This window comes from Cinclus cinclus, chromosome 15, assembly GCF_963662255.1.
Source record: "Cinclus cinclus chromosome 15, bCinCin1.1, whole genome shotgun sequence".
Classification (NCBI taxonomy): domain Eukaryota; kingdom Metazoa; phylum Chordata; class Aves; order Passeriformes; family Cinclidae; genus Cinclus; species Cinclus cinclus.
The window spans coordinates 1,629,749-1,652,063 of NC_085060.1; the positions used below are offsets into that span (position 1 = coordinate 1,629,749).

At 47.5% G+C, this 22,315-nt stretch overlaps 1 protein-coding gene across 1 annotated transcript in view; it reads left to right on the forward strand.

Annotated features, from left to right (window-relative positions):
• Window positions 1-9,806: 9,806 nt before the first annotated feature.
• LOC134049902 (vascular endothelial growth factor receptor kdr-like) overlaps window positions 9,807-22,315 on the forward strand; it is a 65,170-nt gene continuing 52,661 nt past the window's right edge. Inside the window, exons 1-3 of the mRNA XM_062502643.1 lie at window positions 9,807-9,957; window positions 10,774-10,891; window positions 12,482-12,657. Of these exons, the coding sequence (XP_062358627.1) occupies window positions 9,807-9,957; window positions 10,774-10,891; window positions 12,482-12,657 (445 nt within the window). The remainder of the gene's footprint in view (window positions 9,958-10,773; window positions 10,892-12,481; window positions 12,658-22,315) is intronic.

The following is a 22,315-nucleotide window of genomic DNA, read 5'->3' on the forward strand; positions in this document are numbered from 1 at the left end:
GGGAAAAGGTAGATTAATTTTAGGTCACTTGTCAACCTGAAAATTTGGTAGAGATGAGTCTTGGAGGTTGGGAGAGATGGTGGAGAATGGAGTTAATTTTTTTTTTCTTTCTGAACAGGAAATATTTCTGAGGCATTTTATTCTCTTTTGACTAAGATGCATCAATCATAGCACAGTTCAATATTTTCCTGCATTTTAGGATTATTTCATATTTGCTTAGCTGCCCTATTTTGATTTATGTTACTTCTGAAACAAACACTGCTATTCTGAAATTCTTCCTAAAAACACTGGCAGAAATAGTTTTAAATTCAGTGCTTCCATCTTTTCTCTCAAAATTGGATCCTGAATTGTGGATAGTTTGGTATCAGGAGGGTCCTTTATTTCCCCAGCCAATTTCCTCTTGGCCTGTACCTTTATCCATCCATCCTATACCCTTGTCCATACCCTGGACGTGTCCTGTGGCACATTCCTTGTTCTTTTATCCACAGGACAAGAAAGAATTGCGGTCACCTTTCCCCTGACACCTTTCTGCACTTCGTTGCAAATACACAACATTTTACTTTCTCTGCTTTTTCTTATCACAAACAACCCAAGGATCTTCTTTTAATTATCCAGTGTCTTATTTTAAGAAGAATAAAAATAAAAATATTGTCATATTTGATACCTCCCAGTGTGGTTCAACTGGAGAGCAAGACTGTAGAGGGATTAAGCAGCTCAGGGATAAACACTAAACACATTTTCATAATGTGACTCAACAGGAGAATTTAGCATTTTTGGGAAAGTGCACGAGACACAGGACTGAGTATAAATATTTCCTATTTGTTTTGGGGCTTGGACAAAGCTACAAAGTTGTGGTTCCAAGATCAGGTTTCTCAGCTCAAGACTTGATTAGAACCAGGGCCTGCCTGGCCAGAAAGTTCAGATGTGTATCTGAAACTTCCTAAATGTGGGGAGATTAGAGATCTAATGCCTTAATTCAAATTAATCTCTCTCTCATAAGGTTTCCTGCAATGCCCTTACGCCAAAGCACAGCCAGAACAAACCAATGGTGTGGAAGAAAAGCTGGCATTAAAAGACAGCACTAGCAATTAGAGAAGTCATCCACATTTGGGGTTTTTATGTGCCTTGGGTACAGTGTTTGTGCTCAGCCCCTTGTCCACACGGAAATCCCACAGCTGTGATGCTTGCACAGTGCCCCGAGTGCCTCCTGTGAAACACCATCCTCACACACACAGCTCCAACCAACACTTGCTCTCCTCCTGATCAATCCCCTGGTTTGTTTTGTCTGCCGAGGACAAAATTCCCAGTTCTCAGAGCTAAAATGGAGCTGCAGACCCCACAAAAGGCAGCAGGACCACTCTGCTGTGTCCAGCCCTGCCTTGGTGTGAAACTGGGGTGGGCTGTGAAGCCAAGGAGCTCCAGCTCTGCCCTGAGCTCATTCTCTGAGGGTTAATTCCAGGTGACAACACTTGGGAATTTCCATGAGATTCCTTAAGCAAAGGCTGTCATCAGTCAGAAAATTCATTTTGATATGCCCAGGTGAAGGACAGGAGGGCTCCCAAGGCCCAGAAGTATCTTGAGCTGGTAATCCATGAAGTTTTTCACGTGTCTGCACAGCAATTTCTGGGCAATTTCTGTAGGAACGTGGGGCTAAATCCTAGGAATTGGTCATTGGCTCCAATCCCTGTGTGACAGCAGCAGGATGTCACTGGATGTCCTGACACCATAGAGCCTTTCTAGGCAGTTCAGTGCTCACGCTGAACTTTCCAAATGCATGTTCTTTTCCCTGCAGACTACAGGAATCCATTTGTGGAGATGCACTCGGAGCACCCTGACATCATCTACATCATGGATGATAAGAAAACAGTGGTGATCCCCTGCAGGGTCACCACACCAGACATCAGACCCAAGCTCACCCAGGTAAGAGATGGCTTCGGAGAAGCTCAGTTCAAGGTTCTGGGCTGCCAACAAAGAGGGGGAAAGACACAAATTCGTGTATGTGATAAGATACCTACTACTAAGATGTGATTCAAGATGTATAAACATGGGTAAATCATGTAAAAAATAGCAAAAACACTGAAAATGCAGAACCTGTTCCTGCAGTGTGCTACTGTTGAACTGGGCAAAAAGATTTTTTGAGGTTTAGGCTGAGTTATCATATTTTTTTTTATGCTGTTCCTCCATAAATTGGCAGAAGTAGATGACAAAGCACTATTTTCCTTTGTATAAAATTCTTTGTATAACTCCTGGCTCTTTCTGAAAGGTCCTCTATATCTTGAGCCCCCTTAGAAAAATTGCCCATTTTTGCTTCGTTTCATCAATTCAAACCAAGTTTCAGCCTTGGGAATAGCTGGCTCCAGCATCCATCCCTTTGGTAGCAGTTACACCTGAATGTCAAGGTGACAGCATGGTTTGTGCAGGCCAAGGCTGTTTGGGGATAATAAAAATGGAAATTTAAGGTCTGGGCCCTGATCAGTCTATGGAGTCACTCATTTAAAGGGTTTCAGAACTGCTCTCCAGAGTAGCCTCGTGGAGTGAAGAACAGTGAGGTCTCCTGGCTCCGATCCTGCATTTTACATCAGGAATTCTGTGCCTTTCCATTCCCCTGCCAGTCTGACAGCTCAGGAAACCCTAAAAGCAGCAGGAGCTCATCCTGTGCCCCTTTTCCAGCCTGTTCTGGAGGGGCTGTGAGGGATGAGGCTGTGCTGGATATGGCAGAGAGGGGTCTGAGCACCTCTGCTCCTCGTGGCAGCTCCATCCTTAGGAGTTCCCTTCTCCTGGGAGGCAGCCCGTGGGATCACAGGGGCCTGGGACAGGGCTCCAGCTCCTGCTGGCACCCATGGCACATTCCCAGTAGAGGTGCAGAGGGACAGCAGGAGCCTTATTGCTTTGGAGATCTCTATTTTTAAATTCCATCAGCAGGGATTCAAGCGGGGAAAGAGACTCCTCTCATTATTTTAGGCAGGATAAGTGTCACCACCTTCCCTCCTTGGCTATAAAAATGAAGCATCCCCATCTGATCTGAACCTGCTTCACCAAATTCATGGCTGGACCAGTGCTGCAGAGCCTGGCACCATCAGGGTAGCCTTGGAATTCCCATCTCCATTTATTCCCTTGTTTATTGATGGGCAGCCCGGCTCTTCCTGCTTCCAAAGACAAACTGTGGCCTGGCTGCTGGAATGGAATCTCCACTGAAATCCCTCCCACAAAATGTTGTCCCCAGAAGATTTCCCCCCACAAGGCTGAGCAGCTGAGGGTCAGGGCAGGGAGGCAGAGGCTGGGACAGATCCCAGAGGAGCTGGGAGCTGCTGCGACCTGGAGCTTTGGGAAGCTCTGGGATCCAGCTGTGGATGGCACAGCTGGCTTGGCCCTGGCTGGGAATCCCACTGATGCCTTGGAGTGGCTGCCTAGAACAGAGCCTGGGCAACATTCAGAGAATAAAATTAAAGGCCTTCTATAGGTTCTTCTTGGGCAGTCAAAAGCCTTGCAGAGGATACACCCAAGCTGGACAATGGTTTTCAGACAATTAAAAGTTTGACCCATTTATACATCAGGGGTTAATCCTCCAATTACCCTGGTAGTGAATTCATTTCAGGTAATGAATTCATATTCCCCCAGTCTGCTCTCCCTCAATTCACTTTTGTTGATACTTTTTGGGTCTTGAGGCTGTAGAGTATCCTTGGATTTCAGGCTTAGAGGGATTGTTTTGTCTGACCAAAATGGGAAAACTGTTAATGAACACTCTGTATGGAGTTTAGACTTATACATTAATGCTGTACAAGGTTTGAAAAATATAAAAGCTGAAACCCAAAGGCACCAGCACAGTGCTGGGAGGAAGCAGGACAGGAGGTGAGCGTGGGGGAGGAGAGGTGAGCGAGGCCATCAGACTAATTTAGAACATCCTCTCCTTCCAAATTTAATCTCCAGGAGACAACTGGAGAGGGAGGACAGCACTTCAAAGGGAGGAAAGCCACTGTGATTTCCTTCGAGCAGCATTGACGCTTTTTTGTTTGATTGTTTAAATAGGTGTTTGTGAATATTTTATGAAGATGTTTAATCTGTGTGTGGTATTGAAAAAGGCCTCCTGAGCAGGGTTATTTTTTTTCCCCCCTTCCCTCAGGCATGGGGGAGCAGAGCTGCCAAACCCTGAAGTTCAGCTTTTATTATTCTTGTGGAAAATGGACTCTTTGCCACCGTAAATTAAGTTCCTTACGTTACCATTATACTTTAAAATCATTGCAGTGTCTTTAAACGTGCTCAGAGAAAGGTACCTCGTTATGCTGAGCGGATCTCAGCTATCTCAATGCATCATCTTTGCTATTAGCAAACTCGTTCTAAGACACACAACTCAGGCTTTTAATTTGCTTAACGTGATTTTAATTCAGGGCAAAAAGAGCTTTTTCAGTCATGTCAGATCTGTTTAGTCACTGATGTGGCTCAGTGTGTTTGCCACTTCCAGCTTCGACCTTCATGAGTGCTAAAGCATGATTAAGCCTCAGGTTTCAGACCTCTTTCTGTAATTTTTTCCTATTTTTCCTCACGGTTCTAAACAGAGATGCCACAGCTTGATTATTTCAAAAGCACTTACAAGAAATCCTGTTTTTCTACTTCTGTCAGAAGAGATGCTGCTCCAAAAGACAGCGACTGTCTGGCTGTCCCCCCTTTTCCATGCAGCATCACCAGCTCCTCAGAGCCAGAATTCCTTTGGGTTTGTAATTGTAACAACTGACCCAAATCAAGGCCAGCCTGGTCACTTGTGTGTCCAGAGCCCCAAGCTGTGTGGAACAGGAGGATTTTTTCAACTGAATCCAATTTAAGCTGTCCTGCCAAACCAGAGTGCTGACTGCTGGGAGACAAGCAGGAGCTGCACACAACAGGAATAGGAGCAAAACTCTTCCATCGGGGTGAAATTCCTGCTTTCAGTGCCTTGGTTAGCTCCCAAAGATAAAACAGGGTCACTCGGAAAAGGAAAACCTCACCTTTGAGCAGCCAGGATATGAGGAGGAGGAGGGAGAATAAAGTTAATAAACTTTATTAAAATAAAGTTAATTAACATGAGGTAACTGCAGGCACACTGAGGTTTGCCCAAACCTTTCATTTTTGGGGCAGAAGTGATCTCAACACTCCCAAAGAGCATCCTCAGTCCTGAAGAGCCTCCCTGTGTCCCGCTGGGAAAGCCAGAGCTACCTGTGCTTCCATTCCCCACCTGCAAACACCTGAATTGGGCCATTTCACAGAGCTCTTTTAATTTCACTTAGTTCTTTTGTACAATATAATCCAGGATTTTCAAAATTTTTAGTAAGTAAAATGCATTCCCTCTAGCAAATAGAGGATTTCCCCATGTGTTAATAATAACAATAAACTGATTATTCCCCCCAACAAAAGCCAAGCTGCTCGACACTGGTGTTGTCCAAGGGTAGACAGAGGAGGGTTGATTTGCATTAAATGAATTTTTGCTCTAGTTTGTTTTCCACATTTTATATTTTCATTTCTTCCTCATAAGCAGAATTGAGAGTGTTTTTTCAAGAATCTCAAGACATTACATGTATTTATGAATTTAGGAAAAGAAGTGCTTTTATTTCTGCGACTCACACTCCTAAGTCACCCAGGCTGGAAATCCATGGGGTGCTCTGAGGGTGTCTCCCCCATTTCTGTGGGATAGAGAGAATCTGGGCAGTGCTTGTAGATAACCACAGATAGGTGAGTGAGTGAATAATTCTGATTTTAGGGAGTCTAATTTCACACATGTTTTTAAAGTATAATAAGGAAATTCTGTGGTGGCTGGGAGGAAACACCACCAAAAAGGTCCCCCCACAAAACTCATATAAGATGGGCATACTGATTTCCAGAGAAGGGAAATGGGTCCCCCACGTGACACCTGGGAGCACTGGGACTCCTGAATTGGATGTCCGAGTGATGAGTTTCTCTCACTCCTGCCTTGGGTGGTTTTTCTGTTTGCTCAGGCTGATGCAGATCTGTGTTCCAGATCCCCCAAAACCCTGGGATCAAAATCCTGCCCTGCCCCTAAAGCACAGCTCCGAGGGGAGCTGGATTCTCACTCCTTGTCTGCTCCCTTTGCAGTACCCTTCTTCTGCAGAGATCAGCTTCAAGAAGATGCTGTGGGACCCCAAGAGAGGTTTTGTCATCCCCTCCCACTCCTTTGTGCCCTCTGGCATCCTCATGTGCTCAGCCCAGGTCAATGGCAGCGTCTTCAACTCCTACTACGTGGCCCAGAGACTGGGTGAGTGCCCAGGGAGCACCACGGAGCCTCTGGCAGCTCCTGGTGCCATCCCTCAGCTCTAGCTGAGACATCTCCCTGAGCTGCATCTCTAGCAAGTCCAAGATGGAATGTAAAATTAAGCTCATTAAAAGTAAATGAAAAGTAAATTCATCCTTTCCCCCCCCTCCCCTGTCTATCAAATAGAACTTGGATTGGAGTCACTCCTGGTTTTGAAAAATGACCAAGTGCTGAGGTGGTACAAAACAGGAGTGTTTTACTCAAACCCCACCAAGGCTTTGGATTGAGCTGTATTTACAGGATAAACCAAAGAGCAGTTTTCTCTTTGCTTCTGGTCACTAACTACGTGATGATCGTATACAAATCTCACTACACTGCTAATTCACAACTTTGCTTTTATAGATTTTCTCTTGGTGATTCACTACACCATTTCCCTTGGATTTACAGCTGAGCTTCAGCTCATAATTAAAATCTGAATTTGAAGCAACTAAACATTAAATTTTTGAGTGCTGGGCATTTATATGAAACCAATTAGAATTTATGTTTCTTTTGTTTTCCATATATGTTCTTTATCTCCTCATAGATCTTCTATTTACTTGAACTTCATTCCCATTAGCTCATGGCATCCTTCTATACAATCAGCACTCAGCTTTGAACAACAGGCTTGTAAATCTGTGTGGCAGCCAAATAAAAGTCCTGCAAATCTCTCTCTTTCTCCTTTTTTTATCCTTGTTGGAGTAATTTTTTATTAAAATCGTGAATGCAAACCTACAAAACCTCTTAGGCCATCCCTCTGCTGCTCAAAAGGACCCAGGAAATCCCTTTTTTTTTGTGTTAGTGTTTTGTGTTACTGTCAGTGCTCAGGTGTGGTTTTGGTACTGGGCACCAAAAACTGGTGCAAGTTCAGGGTTGATGTATTTAAAACATTTTTAAATGTGTAAGAGAAAGACTTGGAGATCCCATTCAGGGATTGGGGGATCCCATTTAGGGATTGGGGGATCCCATTCAGGGACTGGGGGATCCCATTCAAGGATTTGGGGATCCCATTTCGGGAATTGAGAATCCCATTTAGGGACTGGAGGATCCCATTTGGGGATTTGGGAATCCCATTTATGGACTGGGGGATGCCATTGGGGATTTGGGGTTCCCATTCAAAGATTTGGGGATCCCATTTAGGGATTGGGGGATCCCATTCAGGTAGGAAAGGGAGTTGGGCAGGAGAGGGTAGAAGAAACACATTTCATGTCCAACAAAAGTGGATCCTCTCATTTTGAGGCTCTCAAAAGGAGGAAACCCCTCTGGAAACTTTTCAGTGGAGCTGCTGAGAGGGTTGGGGCCGTGGCACAGGGAAGAGCAGCCGTTCCTGACCGTGCCCATGGGATCGGGGATCCCAAACGGATGCAGGGGGTGCTGCTGCTCACAGCTTTGCCTCTCCCATTGCAGAGACCAGAATACAGAACCTGACTCTGAAGGCAAGTGCCAAAAAGCTGCTGGTTGGAGAAACTCTCAGGCTGGAGTGCAAAGCAGAGACCTTCACCAATGGCCGTGTTGAGTTCATCTGGACCTGTCCCCGTGGCACAGTGAGTGCTTGGAATTCCTCTATCCCCCCCTTCCCAAAATTCACAGGCCTGGGAAAACCTGATTATTACTTATTCTGAAATTATCCATCATTTATAAGCCTATCATTGATTGAACTTTGTTTATGGATGAATCTAAAACTCCTCTGCCTTTCTTGAACCTGCAGATTAAACTGCAAACCTCACTAAAGAAACCCTGGCAAGAAAAGCCAGGAGTGTTTCCTTCTTTTTGGGAAGAAAAACTCCCTCCCTTCTGTCCTGGCTGTCTCACAGTGACAAAATCTCAAATGCAGGTTGTAAGCTGTCAGTCTCCCCATCTATTTTGGTATTTATGAAGGAGGAAAAAGCAAAGGAAAACACAACTGAACCTGTGGAAATGATCCTCAAAGAATGCAATGTAAATTCTGAGTCTTCAGTTTCTGTGGTTACAATACAAAAGTGCCAAATGTGATGTAGAAATAAGTAAGAGGCTGAACATTTGAGGTACCAAACCATCTCACTTCTCCTAAAAAAAACCAAATCAGAGTGGGATCATTTCCCAAATCAGTTCATTTGTCTGAGATTCTACTCTTGGATCTTTTTGGCGCTGAGAATTAAAATAATTATTTTTTTTTCTTTTTACTTCAGCAAAATTCACATTGTAAAGAAGCATCTAAGCCTTTTGGGAAGGTGTAAAATGTGATTCCTAGAAACTGATTAATTCTGATTTGTTTCCTAAAATAAATAAATAAATAAATAAATAAAATTACTGAGTTTGTTTTGGTGAGGAAACTACAGAGAATATAACAAAGAATTTATAGAGGTCCAGGCACTACTGTGTTACTGAATTTGTTTTCTTGAACCCCATATGGCAGAAAATATTTGTTTTCCTGTGAACTCTCCTTATATTTCTAACATTATAAATGTAAAACTTCTTGGCCAAATCTCTGGGATCAAAAGTCCTATCAGAAGCGATAATGCTTTCTAAAATTCCCCAGGAATTTGCATTGGCACTTGGCTGTCATAATATATTATATTTCTGTCATAATACATTTCTTTGAGAAAGCAGGAGGTTTTTAATACAGAAAAAAATACTGACTGTGACCAAAATAAATTTTAAAAAAACCTCAAAACCAAACCCTCGGAGCACAGCTCTGACCCTTGCAGCAGTTTTTCCCTAAAATCCTTGGGATGTGGTCCTGGAGAAGGGCTGGGAGGTTTACCTGCCCAGAATTCAGTACAAAGTGCCACATTTCCACTCTGCTTCTCTCTCTTATTAGACTTGATAATGAAACTTCACACAAGAGCTCTTCCTGCTGATCTACCCTTTATATTATTTATTTCAATGATGGGGAGATGTGATGGTTTTGATATGAATCACTGATCTTTCCTTTCCTTTCCTTTCCTTTCCTTTCCTTTCCTTTCCTTTCCTTTCCTTTCCTTTCCTTTCCTTTCCTTTCCTTTCCTTTCCTTTCCTTTCCTTTCCTTTCCTTTCCTTTCCTTTCCTTTCCTTTCCTTTCCTTTCCTTTCCTTTCCTTTCCTTTCCTTTCCTTTCCTTTCCTTTCCTTTCCTTTCCTTTCCTTTCCTTTCCTTTCCTTTCCTTTCCTTTCCTTTCCTTTCCTTTCCTTTCCTTTCCTTTCCTTTCCTTTCCTTTCCTTTCCTTTCCTAAACTTTCCTAAACTTTCCTAAACTTTCCTAAACTTTCCTAAACTTTCCTTTCCTTTCCTAAACTTTCCTTTCCTTTCCTTTCCTAAACTTTCCTAAACTTTCCTAAACTTTCCTAAACTTTCCTAAACTTTCCTTTCCTAAACTTTCCTTTCCTAAACTTTCCTTTCCTAAACTTTCCTTTCCTTTCCTAAACTTTCCTTTCCTTTCCTTAACTTTCCTTAACTTTCCTTTCCTTTCCTAAACTTTCCTTTCCTAAACTTTCCTTTCCTTAACACAAGAATCCAGTTTTGCTGCTTTCTGACTCTTTTTTTTGTGACTCCCAGCACCCTCACCCCAGGAGAACCATGGACCGGAGCGATGTCATGTACAAAGCTGGCAGCAGCCTGATAATTGAAAATGTCACCACAGAGGATGGGGGGCTGTACATCTGCAGGACATTCAATGAGACAGAGGCTGTGACCAGGCTGGAGGCCAATGTCACTGTCACCGTGTACGGTGAGTGCTGCAGGATGGAGCAGGGACCACGAGGGCTCAGCTCACAGGGTAATGCCAGGCTGTAAAATCTGGTGGTTGAAATGGCATTAGGGAGAAAGTCAACCATTAATCACCCATAACCTCTAATTTGTCAATGAGAGTCGGCTCCCACGTGTACAAATAAATTCAAGAGGTACATTTAAGATGGATATTGGGAGGGAATTCCTGGCTGGCCCTGACACAGGGTGCCCAGAGCAGCTGTGGCTGCCCCTGGATCCCTGGCAGTGCCCAAGGCCAGGCTGGAGCAGCCTGGGACAGTGGGAGGTGTCCCTGCCATGGCAGGGGTGGGAATGGATGGGATTTAAGGTCACTCCCAACCCAAACCCTTCTGGGATTCTGGGATGTCTGAGGGAACTGAACTGTTTGTAAAAGCTGGCACCGCGTGTGGTTGTCGAGGCTCTGGAAAATCCATCCTGCTGGCTCCACTGGACAAGAGATGTCCCAGGCATTTCCCACACACTGATCCAGGGGCAATGCAGGTGCACATCCTCTGCTTTCCACGTGAATTCCTGGGTGTGGGAACAGCCCTTGGTGGCTGAAGCTGGGCTGCACAGGGAACAGCCTGAACCATTTGGTTCTGTGTGGGTCTATACTGGAAAAAATCCCATGTGGGAACAGAGCAATCCCAGGGGTGAGCTCTGTCCCGTGGCAGAGCTGCCATTCCAAGTTCTCCCTGTGTTGTATTGCACTAAGTAGTTTGTTTTGTTTACAGGGTTTGGGGTTATTATATTGCACTCAATGGTTTGTTCTGTTTCCCCTGCTCATTTCTCTCCCCAGAAAAACCCTACATCACGGTGTCACACAAGAAAGGGCCTTACTACGAGATCACCTCAGGACACAAGTCCCTGAAGCTGGCTGCCAAGGTGGACGCCTTCCCTCGGCCCATTGTCACCTGGTGAGTTCCTCCAGCAAGAGCAGGAATGCCTGAGCTCCTCTAGGAACCCTGTCTGGAGCAGATCTCCACCACTCCTCACCACTCAGGGCAGGGAGGGAAGCTCTGAGCCATCCCTCATTCCCAGACTGATTTCCTCTCCTAGCCATGCAAGGAAGGTCCCTGCAGGGGAAAAAAAAAAAAAAAAAAAAAAAGTGTGTTTGACTTTCCCTGGGCACAGAATGATCTGGGAGATCCAAGGAGAAATCACTCGGGGAAGGGTTTCCTGCCCACCCCCAGCAGTGCTGGTCAGCCTGCAAGAGGGCAGGGAACAACAGGAAAAGGACTTATTTTTAATATAAAAAATTGTTTCACTCCAGAACTTTTAAATAATATCCTCCAACCCCGTGCCAGCAGATCCTTGCAGTGAATCCTCCTGAGCAAACTAAAGGCTCCAGCAGGCGTGCAATGGATCTGCTCAACAGGAGGAGCAACACAACAGCAACTCCAGGAGACATTCGAGTCTGTCTTTAACGACCCCATCCAATGCCTTTTACATCTTTAGCTGCATTAAATCCCGTGGCACAGCTGCCAGGGGCTGCCTGTCCTGGCAGAAGGTGGCATTTCCCTGGAGCATCTGTCCTCAGCCAGCTGAGAGCCTGGCAGGCAGCAAAAGGCTCCTAATAAAATGCTTGCTGCATTTTATTAGCAGTGAAATAACATGAAATCCTCTCATTTCAGTGGAATCAGTGCTAGGAGGTGACTGTAATTGCTGCTGTTATTTAGGGATGGGGGTGTTTAGGGAGCTGAAGTGGGGACTGAGCCCTTCTCCCTGCTGAGCCTTTGTTCCTGGGCTCAGCCTGGAGCTCTTTGGTGGCTGCCTGGGACCACCAGAGCTGCCTTCCCTTGGAGCCCCAGCTGTTGCTGCTGGAGGTCTCTCAGGATGGTTGTTTTTATGGCCGCAAAGGAAGTTTCCAGCATCCTCAGGCAGTGGGAGATGCCCCAGCATCCTTCCAGCAAGCCCAGAGCTCCGTGTGTGGCAAAGCCTGGCCTAACCAGAGACCCGTGGGTGGGGTGAGCAGTGACCAGGAGCCTCTCCTGCACATGCTGCCCCCCTGCCCTGGGGGAATATTCTAGGCTGGGAATTCTTCACTGATCTCCCTATGGAGGTCAAGCTTCTCCAGGTCACAGGATTTAATTTTTTCAGAAGCATAAAGGTACACAGAGACATCCTGAGAGACAATTCTGCTCAATTAATCACTTCCTTTAAAACTGTTGACACACATTTCACTATTCCATGATTTCCCGTGCTTGGTGTTGCCCACCCAGCTTCGTTTGGGGGCATTTAGATCATAGCTGAGCATGTGAGAGGCACTGTTCATTCAGATAAAATAAAACACCTTTTTCCTGTATGGAATGAATCCATCCCACAGCACTGGAGATGTGAATCAGTTCTGGTGTAGAAGGACAACAGGAATAAATACCCAGCCCAAGCAGTGATTCCAGACCTGCATTTCCCTTGCTGGGATGTCCCTTTATCCCCCCTAATGTGTGTGCCAGGGTTTCTGAGGGATGACAGGGACATGATGAGCCTCGATGGAACTTCCCAAACAGGTACAAGGATGGCAAACTGCTCAAGGACAACCACACCTGCTATGAACCAGACCCACTGAAATACAGGCTGGGAATTCGAGATGTGAGACCAAAACATGCTGGGAACTACACCATGGTCCTGAGCAACCCCAAATATGGCCTCTACAAGAACCTCACCATGCAGCTGGTGGTGACAGGTAAGGACTTGTGTAAAACTCCTTCTGCTGGCTTACTTATCCTATTTTGTGTGAGTCAGCAGAAATGGGTGGCACTGGGTTTAACACTGCCCAGAGATCCCCACCACCCTCAGGAACCACTCATTTCACTCATTTCAGCTGCTCTGAGGACTTGCTGTGACCCTGGCTCATTCCAGTCCCTTCCCCTGGGACACTGCACCTCCCACAGTGCTGGGACAGTGGCTCCACACAGGGAGGTGGAAATGCCTGGAAAGGGCACACATTTCACATTTTTATAGGAGTTTGGGAGGATATCGAGGTCTTAGAACTGGGGGCACAGTTTCCCAAGAGAAGGGCTGGAAGTTTTATCCCTTGAGATTTCAAAGCAGCTTGGGCAAACATCTGCTGGGACGGGAAGGGTCCCAGTGGTGCTGGTGGAAGGAACTGGAGGAGCTGCCCTGGCTTTTATGTCTGTCCATCATCCTGCTCCAGATCCACTTCCTAAATCTGTATTTTCTGTTCTGTCACTTCTCTGCTGGCAGCACTTGAGGGACAGGTTCTTTTTCAGGGGAGTTTGGAGAAAAACATGGTGTGCACTGAAGTGGGTTCACTTGCCACAGAGGGAAAATAGATACTGGAATGCCATTTATTAGCCTCCCTGGCTGGATAATGCAGGACAGAGCCACATTGTCTCTTTGCACATCCACTGCCTCTTTTAATCCATTGAATTTGGCAATAGAGATTGAATCATGAGGCCAAGTAGGAGTTCAGCAAAATTTAGCTCTGCTTTCCCTTTGTATTTTCCACTTGGGCAGTGAATAGTTATTGAGACAGGTTTGCTCTCTTTTCTGTGGTGAATTCTTCTCTCCTTACCCTCTCTACACCTAAAAATATTCTCAATTGTCCAATTTTTATGTACTTATATATTGTTGCTTCCAGCACTTGTGGTTTTCTCATTTCACCTTTCAGAAAGGAATAATGCCTAAAAACTAGAGAACTTCTCTCTTAGGTACATCTGACCTATTAAAAATGTTCAATAAGATATGATAGGTTAAAAACCAGAAATAAGACATAAATTAATGTATGATTTAGGAGAGGAGGGAGCCAAGAACTTGCTCATGGTCAGGTCCTGCAGCTCAGCTGAGCACGAGGAACGTGTTAAGCTGCATAATGTGTCCACTTGAGATTATTTTTCCACACAATGGTTTGGCCTCTTCAGAGAACGGAAATGTTCAGAGGAAGAGAAAATTAAGAATGATAATAAACTGTCTTGTCAAGGTAAATACTGGGGTTTGCATGCAGAAAGCAGCATTTCCTTGAGGAGCCACGTTCCCCAAACAGGCAACCAAAAACAAACAGAGCCTTTTTCTATCAGCAGGAGGCTATTTCAGGATTCAACCATCCCAGCACAAGTTTTCATGTCCATGGTGTCATCCCATCCCTCACACAGCACTGCTCAACCTCAGCCTCTCCAGGGCTCAGCCCAGCAAAGGCTTCATCAGCAATAATTATTTCATTGCAATCCCCCCCATTTCTCAGCAGCTGCAGAGGTGTCCCGTGGTGATGCACAGGGAAAACACAGAGCAAGTGTCCTTTTTCTGGTGACAGAAAGTCAGGGAATGAGAGCAAAGCAGGGAAAGGCCTGCCCAGAGGTGCTGTGGGTGGAAGCTGAGGCTGCAGACAGGGAGGGTCTGCTTGGGTTTGGCACCCAGGGATCATTCCATCCCTGCAGCTCCCAGGGGATCATTCCATCCCTGCAGCTCCCAGGGGATCATTCCATCCCTGCAGCTCCCAGGGATCATTCCACCCCTGCAGCTCCCGGGGATCATTCCATCCCTGCAGCACCCAGGGGATCATTCCACCCCTGCAGCACCCAGGGGATCATTCCACCCCTGCAGCTCCCAGGGATCATTCCATCCCTGCAGCTCCCAGGGATCATTCCATCCCTGCAGCACCCAGGGGATCATTCCACCCCTGCAGCACCCAGGGGATCATTCCACCCCTGCAGCTCCCAGGGATCATTCCATCCCTGCAGCTCCCAGGGATCATTCCATCCCTGCAGCACCCAGGGATCATTCCATCCCTGCAGCTCCCAGGGATCATTCCATCCCTGCAGCTCCCAGGGATCATTCCATCCCTGCAGCTCCCAGGGGATCATTCCATCCCTGCAGCACCCAGGGGATCATTCCACCCCTGCAGCTCCCGGGGATCATTCCACCCCTGCAGCACCCAGGGGATCATTCCACCCCTGCAGCTCCCGGGGATCATTCCATCCCTGCAGCACCCAGGGGATCATTCCACCCCTGCAGCACCCAGGGGATCATTCCACCCCTGCAGCTCCCGGGGATCATTCCATCCCTGCAGCACCCAGGGGATCATTCCACCCCTGCAGCACCCAGGGGATCATTCCACCCCTGCAGCTCCCAGGGATCATTCCATCCCTGCAGCACCCAGGGATCATTCCATCCCTGCAGCACCCAGGGGATCATTCCATCCCTGCAGCTCCCAGGGATCATTCCATCCCTGCAGCACCCAGGGGATCATTCCATCCCTGCAGCACCCAGGGGATCATTCCATCCCTGCAGCACCCAGGGGATCATTCCATCCCTGCAGCACCCAGGGGATCATTCCACCCCTGCAGCACCCAGGGATCATTCCATCCCTGCAGCTCCCAGGGATCATTCCATCCCTGCAGCACCCAGGGATCATTCCATCCCTGCAGCTCCCGGGGATCATTCCACCCCTGCAGCACCCAGGGGATCATTCCATCCCTGCAGCTCCCAGGGATCATTCCATCTCTGCAGCTCCCGGGGATCATTCCATCCCTGCAGCTCCCAGGGGATCATTCCACCCCTGCAGCACCCAGGGGATCATTCCATCCCTGCAGCTCCCGGGGATCATTCCATCCCTGCAGCACCCAGGGGATCATTCCACCCCTGCAGCTCCCAGGGATCATTCCATCCCTGCAGCACCCAGGGGATCATTCCATCCCTGCAGCTCCCAGGGATCATTCCACCCCTGCAGCACCCAGGGATCATTCCACCCCTGCAGCTCCCAGGGATCATTCCATCCCTGCAGCTCCCAGGGATCATTCCACCCCTGCAGCACCCAGGGATCATTCCATCCCTGCAGCTCCCAGGGATCATTCCATCCCTGCAGCTCCCAGGGGATCATTCCATCCCTGCAGCTCCCAGGGATCATTCCATCCCTGCAGCTCCCAGGGGATCATTCCATCCCTGCAGCTCCCAGGGATCATTCCACCCCTGCAGCTCCCAGGGATCATTCCACCCCTGCAGCACCCAGGGATCATTCCACCCCTGCAGCTCCCAGGGATCATTCCATCCCTGCAGCACCCAGGGGATCATTCCATCCCTGCAGCTCCCAGGGATCATTCCACCCCTGCAGCACCCAGGGATCATTCCATCCCTGCAGCTCCCAGGGATCATTCCATCCCTGCAGCTCCCAGGGGATCATTCCATCCCTGCAGCTCCCAGGGATCATTCCACCCCTGCAGCACCCAGGGATCATTCCATCTCTGCAGCTCCCGGGGATCATTCCATCCCTGCAGCTCCCAGGGATCATTCCATCCCTGCAGCTCCCAGGGGATCATTCCATCCCTGCAGCTCCCAGGGATCATTCCACCCCTGCAGCACCCAGGGATCATTCCATCTCTGCAGCTCCCGGGGATCATTCCATCCCTGCAGCTCCCAGGGATCATTCCACCCCTGCAGCACCCAGGGATCATTCCATCTCTGCAGCTCCCGGGGATCATTCCATCCCTGCAGCTCCCAGGGATCATTCCACCCCTGCAGCACCCAGGGATCATTCCATCTCTGCAGCTCCCGGGGATCATTCCATCTCTGCAGCTCCCGGGGATCATTCCATCCCTGCCAGGCTCTTTCCTGCAGCACCACCTGATGTGCTCTGTGTGAAGCACTCAGCCCAGGATAGACTCGTTTCACTGAAATTCATGTGGGTAGAGCCCAAAAAGGACAAATTTGGGTCTTGAAGCTTCTCCAAATTGCCCTTTCTCTTGTTCTTCCCATCAGTGGGCAGGGATAGCTTTTCCAGGAGCTGCTTTTTCAGATCTGGGCTTTCCTTTCAAGTATACTCTGAAGCTCCAAACGGAAAGAAGATTGGAATTTTCTCCTTAACTCTCCACAAATAACCTTGCACTTTATCTCCATCCATCAGGACTGATATCTGGGTATCACACCTGAATAGATTAAGTTGCTCAGAGTTTCTGCAGACTCTGAGACAAGAGGAGACCAAAACACACTTTGTATCCCCTTTCTGCAGGGATTGCCTGAAAGAAACCACCTCTGAGCTGGAGGTGTGATTAATGTCTCTGCTCAGAACCAGAGGCAGCCTGCAATTACTGGAGCTGGGATTTGAACACAGGGATTAGTGGAGCTGATGGAAAAATCCTCTTGGGCTTCAAGTGGACGCAGTGGTTGGAGTATCAGTTTTGCATCGTGTCTAAAAGGTGGAGCCTGCACCTGATAAATCTTCTGCTGAGTAATAACCACATACCCTGAGAGTGAGGAGCAATTTCTGTTTGAATAGCAGTGTTGCTCCCCAAATCCAGCGCCAGCCTTTCATTTCACAGGTGAAGCTAAGAAAGGGAGTGAGTTCTGATCCATACTGTTAAAGAGAAGAGGGGAAAATTATATAACCAGGCTTTGGAATGAGGAGATAAATGCCATTTGAATGTTTTCTGTTGCTGCATGGGGACACTGCAGTGCAGAAATGATCAGTAATCACACAGCCCTCTCTTCTGAGAGTATCTTCACAACAATCCATCATTAATGTGCCCCAGGTACTCAGCTGGCACTCAGCTTGCTGTGACAAAGCCATCAGCTGCATATTTGGGCTGGGTGCTGAAGAATTTTGAAGTTAAAATGGTTGTGAGTTGTTTTTCACAAACAAAGTAAAAACAGCATCAGGGCTGCTCTGTATTACTTTTGGCAGTGTGTTTTATTCACTAATAATGGCAGCAGAGGAGAGCCCTCTAAGCAGGATGAGAACAAGATCAGCAGTCCCCTGCCTGAGCCCTGTGGGCAGTGTCTCTCCTCATGTGCCCTGATTTCCTTGGAGTCACCTCCTGGGTATTTAATTGGGAGAAATCCCAGAGTTCTGCCCCACTGTAGGCACAGGGTGTTTCACTCCATGGGGATGAGTCAAACATTAGGAGCTATTTCCTCCAAAGTTTGATTTGGCCCCAAAACTGAGGAATACCTGCAGATGGATCAAGAGGAGAGGGAGCAAAATGGGGAAATAACTCCAGAGCTGCAGGGTGGGAACTGGGACAGTAAGGTCCAGCAAGGAGCTGCCTGGCCTTGAGGAGAATTGTGCTGCTATTCCAAAAATGCCTCTGTAAGAAATGGCTTAGCTGTGCCTCTGGTCACCCCTGCTCCCACTGCAATTGGAATTTATTCTTGCAGGAGCACATATGTCTGTGTGGAGTCACCTTGGCTCATTGTAGGACTCAGGTCCCCAGGAGGTAGCTGATTGAATTTTCAAAACACTCCTTCTTTACATATTTACACATCAAACACTGTCCAAGGAGCGGCGGGTTGCTGTGGTTTTGTTTTGTTTGATTAAATTCTTATTGAGAAAAGCTTCAAGAAAATAATGTCCTGAAGAATTTGGAAGGGAGGGAGCAAGGAGAAGGAACAGTCCTAGCAAACAGCTGGTGGCTCAAAATCTGAGCCAGCCAAGAAGGAGAAATGTGGGAGAAAAGAGTTATTCCAGGCTGGAGTGCAAAGCAGTCCCAGAACAAAACATAAACAACGCCCTCAAATCTATTTCTGGGCAAGCAGATTGTGTTTCATCCTCACCCTTGTCCAACTCATCTGCTCCTGCTGAGCCCTTTTGGAGCAGCCAGAGTGCTCTGGCCACCACCTAGGGAGTGAAGAGAGTACCGAAGCACAAGTTCCTTCAAAAGAGGGATGAATAAACTCCTTCACCACTTCGCCTTTCTTCTTTGTCCCAAAGTTTCTCTCCTGTGCTCCCTCAAGGCTCTTCCAGCAAATATTGCTTTGGGTTCCAGATGCTTCAGCCAAGTGAAGGTGCATTCCCTCGTGGAGTTCTTGATCCCCCAAGTTTGTGTTATATCTGTATGAAAAGCAGGATTAAGGGCTGGAAATAACTTCCACAGCAGGCAGCAGCAACTCAGGCTCCAGTGAATTCCCCCTCTCCTGGGAAGGACTGGGATGAAAGGGGTGCATGGGACTGGTCACACCTCGATTTGTTACCAGGCAGGAGCAGCTCCACAGCACTGAAAGATGCACATTGCCCTACTCTGTAGTCAGGCCAGCTCTTCATATTTTGATTTAAAAATCAAAGGCAATTCTGTGCCTGACCTTCCTTGGCTTGCAAGGGATGAGTGGACATCAAAGGAGTCCCCAGTGATCTCCACAAAAGCCAAGAAGTATGTGGTGATCCATGAGAACAAAATGCCATCACCTCCCCCAGAGCCAGAGCAGGGAGAGGGGAAGGAGCCCTGGGGATGGGGTTAATGCATCTGGGCTATGCCAGGGCAGAGGAAAATTGCTTTTAGGGTGGGGGATCTCAGCTACAGTCAGTGCAGGACACAGGGGACATCCCACAGCCCCCTGTGTGTGGAAGGGTCACTGAAATCCTTAAACACTGAGAAAGAATTTTTTAGGATTCTTGGTGAAATCCAGCTGATGTTCAGGCTGATAAATGCTGTCCCTTCCCCAGGGTCCTGCCAAGGCTGGGTTTCCTTTGTGGAGAACATGCAGCTCCTGCCCAGCTCCTTGGAGGACGAGCCACTCAGGAGAAGTCAAAACAGAAAATCAAATTTTCCACCTCCTGGGCCAGCCGAGCTGAACTAGAAATCCCAAAATAAAACCCAGCCAGCCACTGTTCCAATGTGTTTCCAAGTCCAAGGCTTTGCTTTTCTCCTGGGTTCTGGGAGCAGTGTCTGTAGCCCATGGATGCAGGACACAGTGCTCCAGCCTCACTTCTCAGGCACAGGCAGGAGAGAAATAACTTTTTCTGGGGGATTTATGAAAGAAAAATGCAGCAGCACAAGGAGGCTGCAGCAACCCTTTCCTGCTCATTTTTGAAGAAATCCTGAAGAGTTTTCTCCCTGACATCATCCAAACCCTTGCTGCACACTTGCAGCTCCCAGGAGAGCCCCTGATGAAAAAGTCAGACGAGTTATTTTCATGTTGCTGGAAGTGGCCAAAGCAATTTTAGGAAGAGGAAGGTGGGGGCCTGCTGGAGTTTGCCAGAAGGATCTGAAGCATTCAAGTCTTGTCTTTGCAGCAGCAATCTCGGTCTGACAGCCCCTAAAACCCAGAGTGAGTGGGGAAGTGGCAGCTGGTGCTTCCCATGCTGTCCCTCAGCCAACCTGCAGCTACATTAACTGAGTTTTGGAAAGCAGGTAAAGGGGACAGAGAGAAAAATCCCAGAAAACTGCCTGCCCTGCTTAACATGAACAGTTCTTCATTATCCATTTCCTTCTGAGCTCTGTAAAGAATCAGGTGGGGAGAAATAAATGAAAGAAACCCCCCTTTTTTTTTTCCCCCAAAGCTGCACTGGGGGTGAATGACAGAAAAGAGATTTCTTCCTGCATTGGGAAGAGAGAGACATCCAGAAGTGGCACAGGTCAGAAAAACCCAAACCAAGCTGCACTGCCATTTTAACACCAAAATTCTCTGTGGGGCAGGTCAAGTTCTCTGGGATTTTTCTTATTATCTGTTCCTCCAGGATCCAGGTGCCAGCTTCTCTCCCAGCCCTGGCATTCCCAGCCCATCCCAGAGGGTCACAGTGGAGCACCTGAAGGTTAGGCAGGGGCACAGTCCTGTCCCTGATTCTGTTCCTGGCTGTGGAATTGACTCTCAGAGAGATTTTGGGCATTGTTTCCAGCTTTTCCTCACAGGTACCATGGGGACAGGGCTGTGCACTCACCTGGGAGCAGCTCTGGGTGCAGGGCATGGGAAAAACAACAAAACAGCAACAATCAGCCCCAGAAAAACTCCCAGCCAAAATCAGCCAGGCTCAAACACAATGCAGTGGTCAGTCTGAAACCAGAGTTGTGTTTTTAAGGTAGCTTCACTCAGTGTTTGTCTTTCCTTTTAATAAAAAGGAAAGAAATGTGAGGTGAACCCAGAAAACTTTGTCATTTTGGATTTTACTTCAGGGAAAATTTCACCCTTTCCCAGTCCAGGCTTGCAGTAGGAAGTTCCCTCTCTACCTTACAGAATATTCACTTGAATTTCCATTAAGTACTGTACAAACATCAGATGGAAGGCTCCCAAGTGCAAATATTTTTTAGGGTTTGGGAAATAGAAAAGATAAATAGAAAGCAAGTTGCAACTCCATCAAGGCTTTTAATGAAGCCCCATGTCCAGCAAAGTACCTAAGGTTGAGATTAATGCTTCACTGGCCTCTCTATGTTATTTTAATGATGTGCTTAATGTGAAAAGATTTTCTGAAGCCGTTTAAATGGTAGTGGGGAAGGTGCATGAACAGCAGTTCAGTCAGAGGGCACTGAAAGGAAAGCAAAGTTTCTCTACAAAATGAAGAGGAACTTTCTCTGTGCTGTCCTCTATATTTGGATGCTCCTTTGGGTGACAAGTGTACAACCCCTCACAGCACCTGGAAGGAATTTAGGAGGGAAGAGTCTTGCAGAGGGGTTCATGTCCAAATCCTTGTGCATATTATCTGCTCCTAATGCCACAAACTGGAGATAACAGCAGTGAGGAAGGTGAGATTTGCATAATGCTGATCAATTTGAAACCTACAGTAAGCAGAAGTGCTTTTTGATTGCATTTCCCAGTACAGCAGCAGCCAAGTCTTTAGTTATTCAGGTCAGCTCTCACAGCAGCAATTGCACCTCTGCAAGGAGAGCTGGGGATACAATCACACTTGGAGCCAGAGAGGACCAAAAGCCATTTATTTGGATACACTTAAAGCCTTCCCCACACAGCCAGGGACCCAGAAAGCTTTTAAGGTTTGTTTGGCTTCTGCTTGAGAGAGCTCAGGCTGGGGTGGGCCATGGCCAGGGGCTGGGAGAGGTCCTGGGAGGAGGGCTGGGAAGCCACAGTGGGATGGAGAGGGGAGGAAGGGAATGGAAAGAACTGCTCTGGCAGTGCTGGAAGAGGGATCAGTACCCCCAGCCTCACCCACACTGGGCACCAGCAGGGATAAGGGTTTGTGCATAGAGAGAGAGAGAGAGAGAGAGAGAGAGAGAGAGAGAGAGCAAAGCTCTCAAAGGAGGGGGAGAGACAGAAACTCTGCCAGGTGCACCCTCAGGAATGCCAGGCTTTGGGATTTGGGTTTTGGGCTTGGGGATCAAAACCCCTCCTCAGGCTGAAGTGGGGACACTTCAGGTGCCAGCCCTGAGCCAGTGCAAAAGACCAGTGCCACCACAGACAGCACTTCTCCTCACAACTGTGATCACAGATAAGGTCATGACTGCAGAATTCTGAAAATATGGTACGAGATTGGCAAGAATGCAGGTGCACCACAACAGGGATTTTAACATTCCTTTTTTGCACTCTACTACAAACCACCAGAGACAGAATGAAAATTTCCATTAAAGAACTTTTCAGCTGCTAAAATCAGGTTTCCATCACCCATGGAGGCAAGTGCTGTAAATAGGATTTGGCCCAGCTTGGGGAAGGGCAAAGCTTCAGCTGCCTGC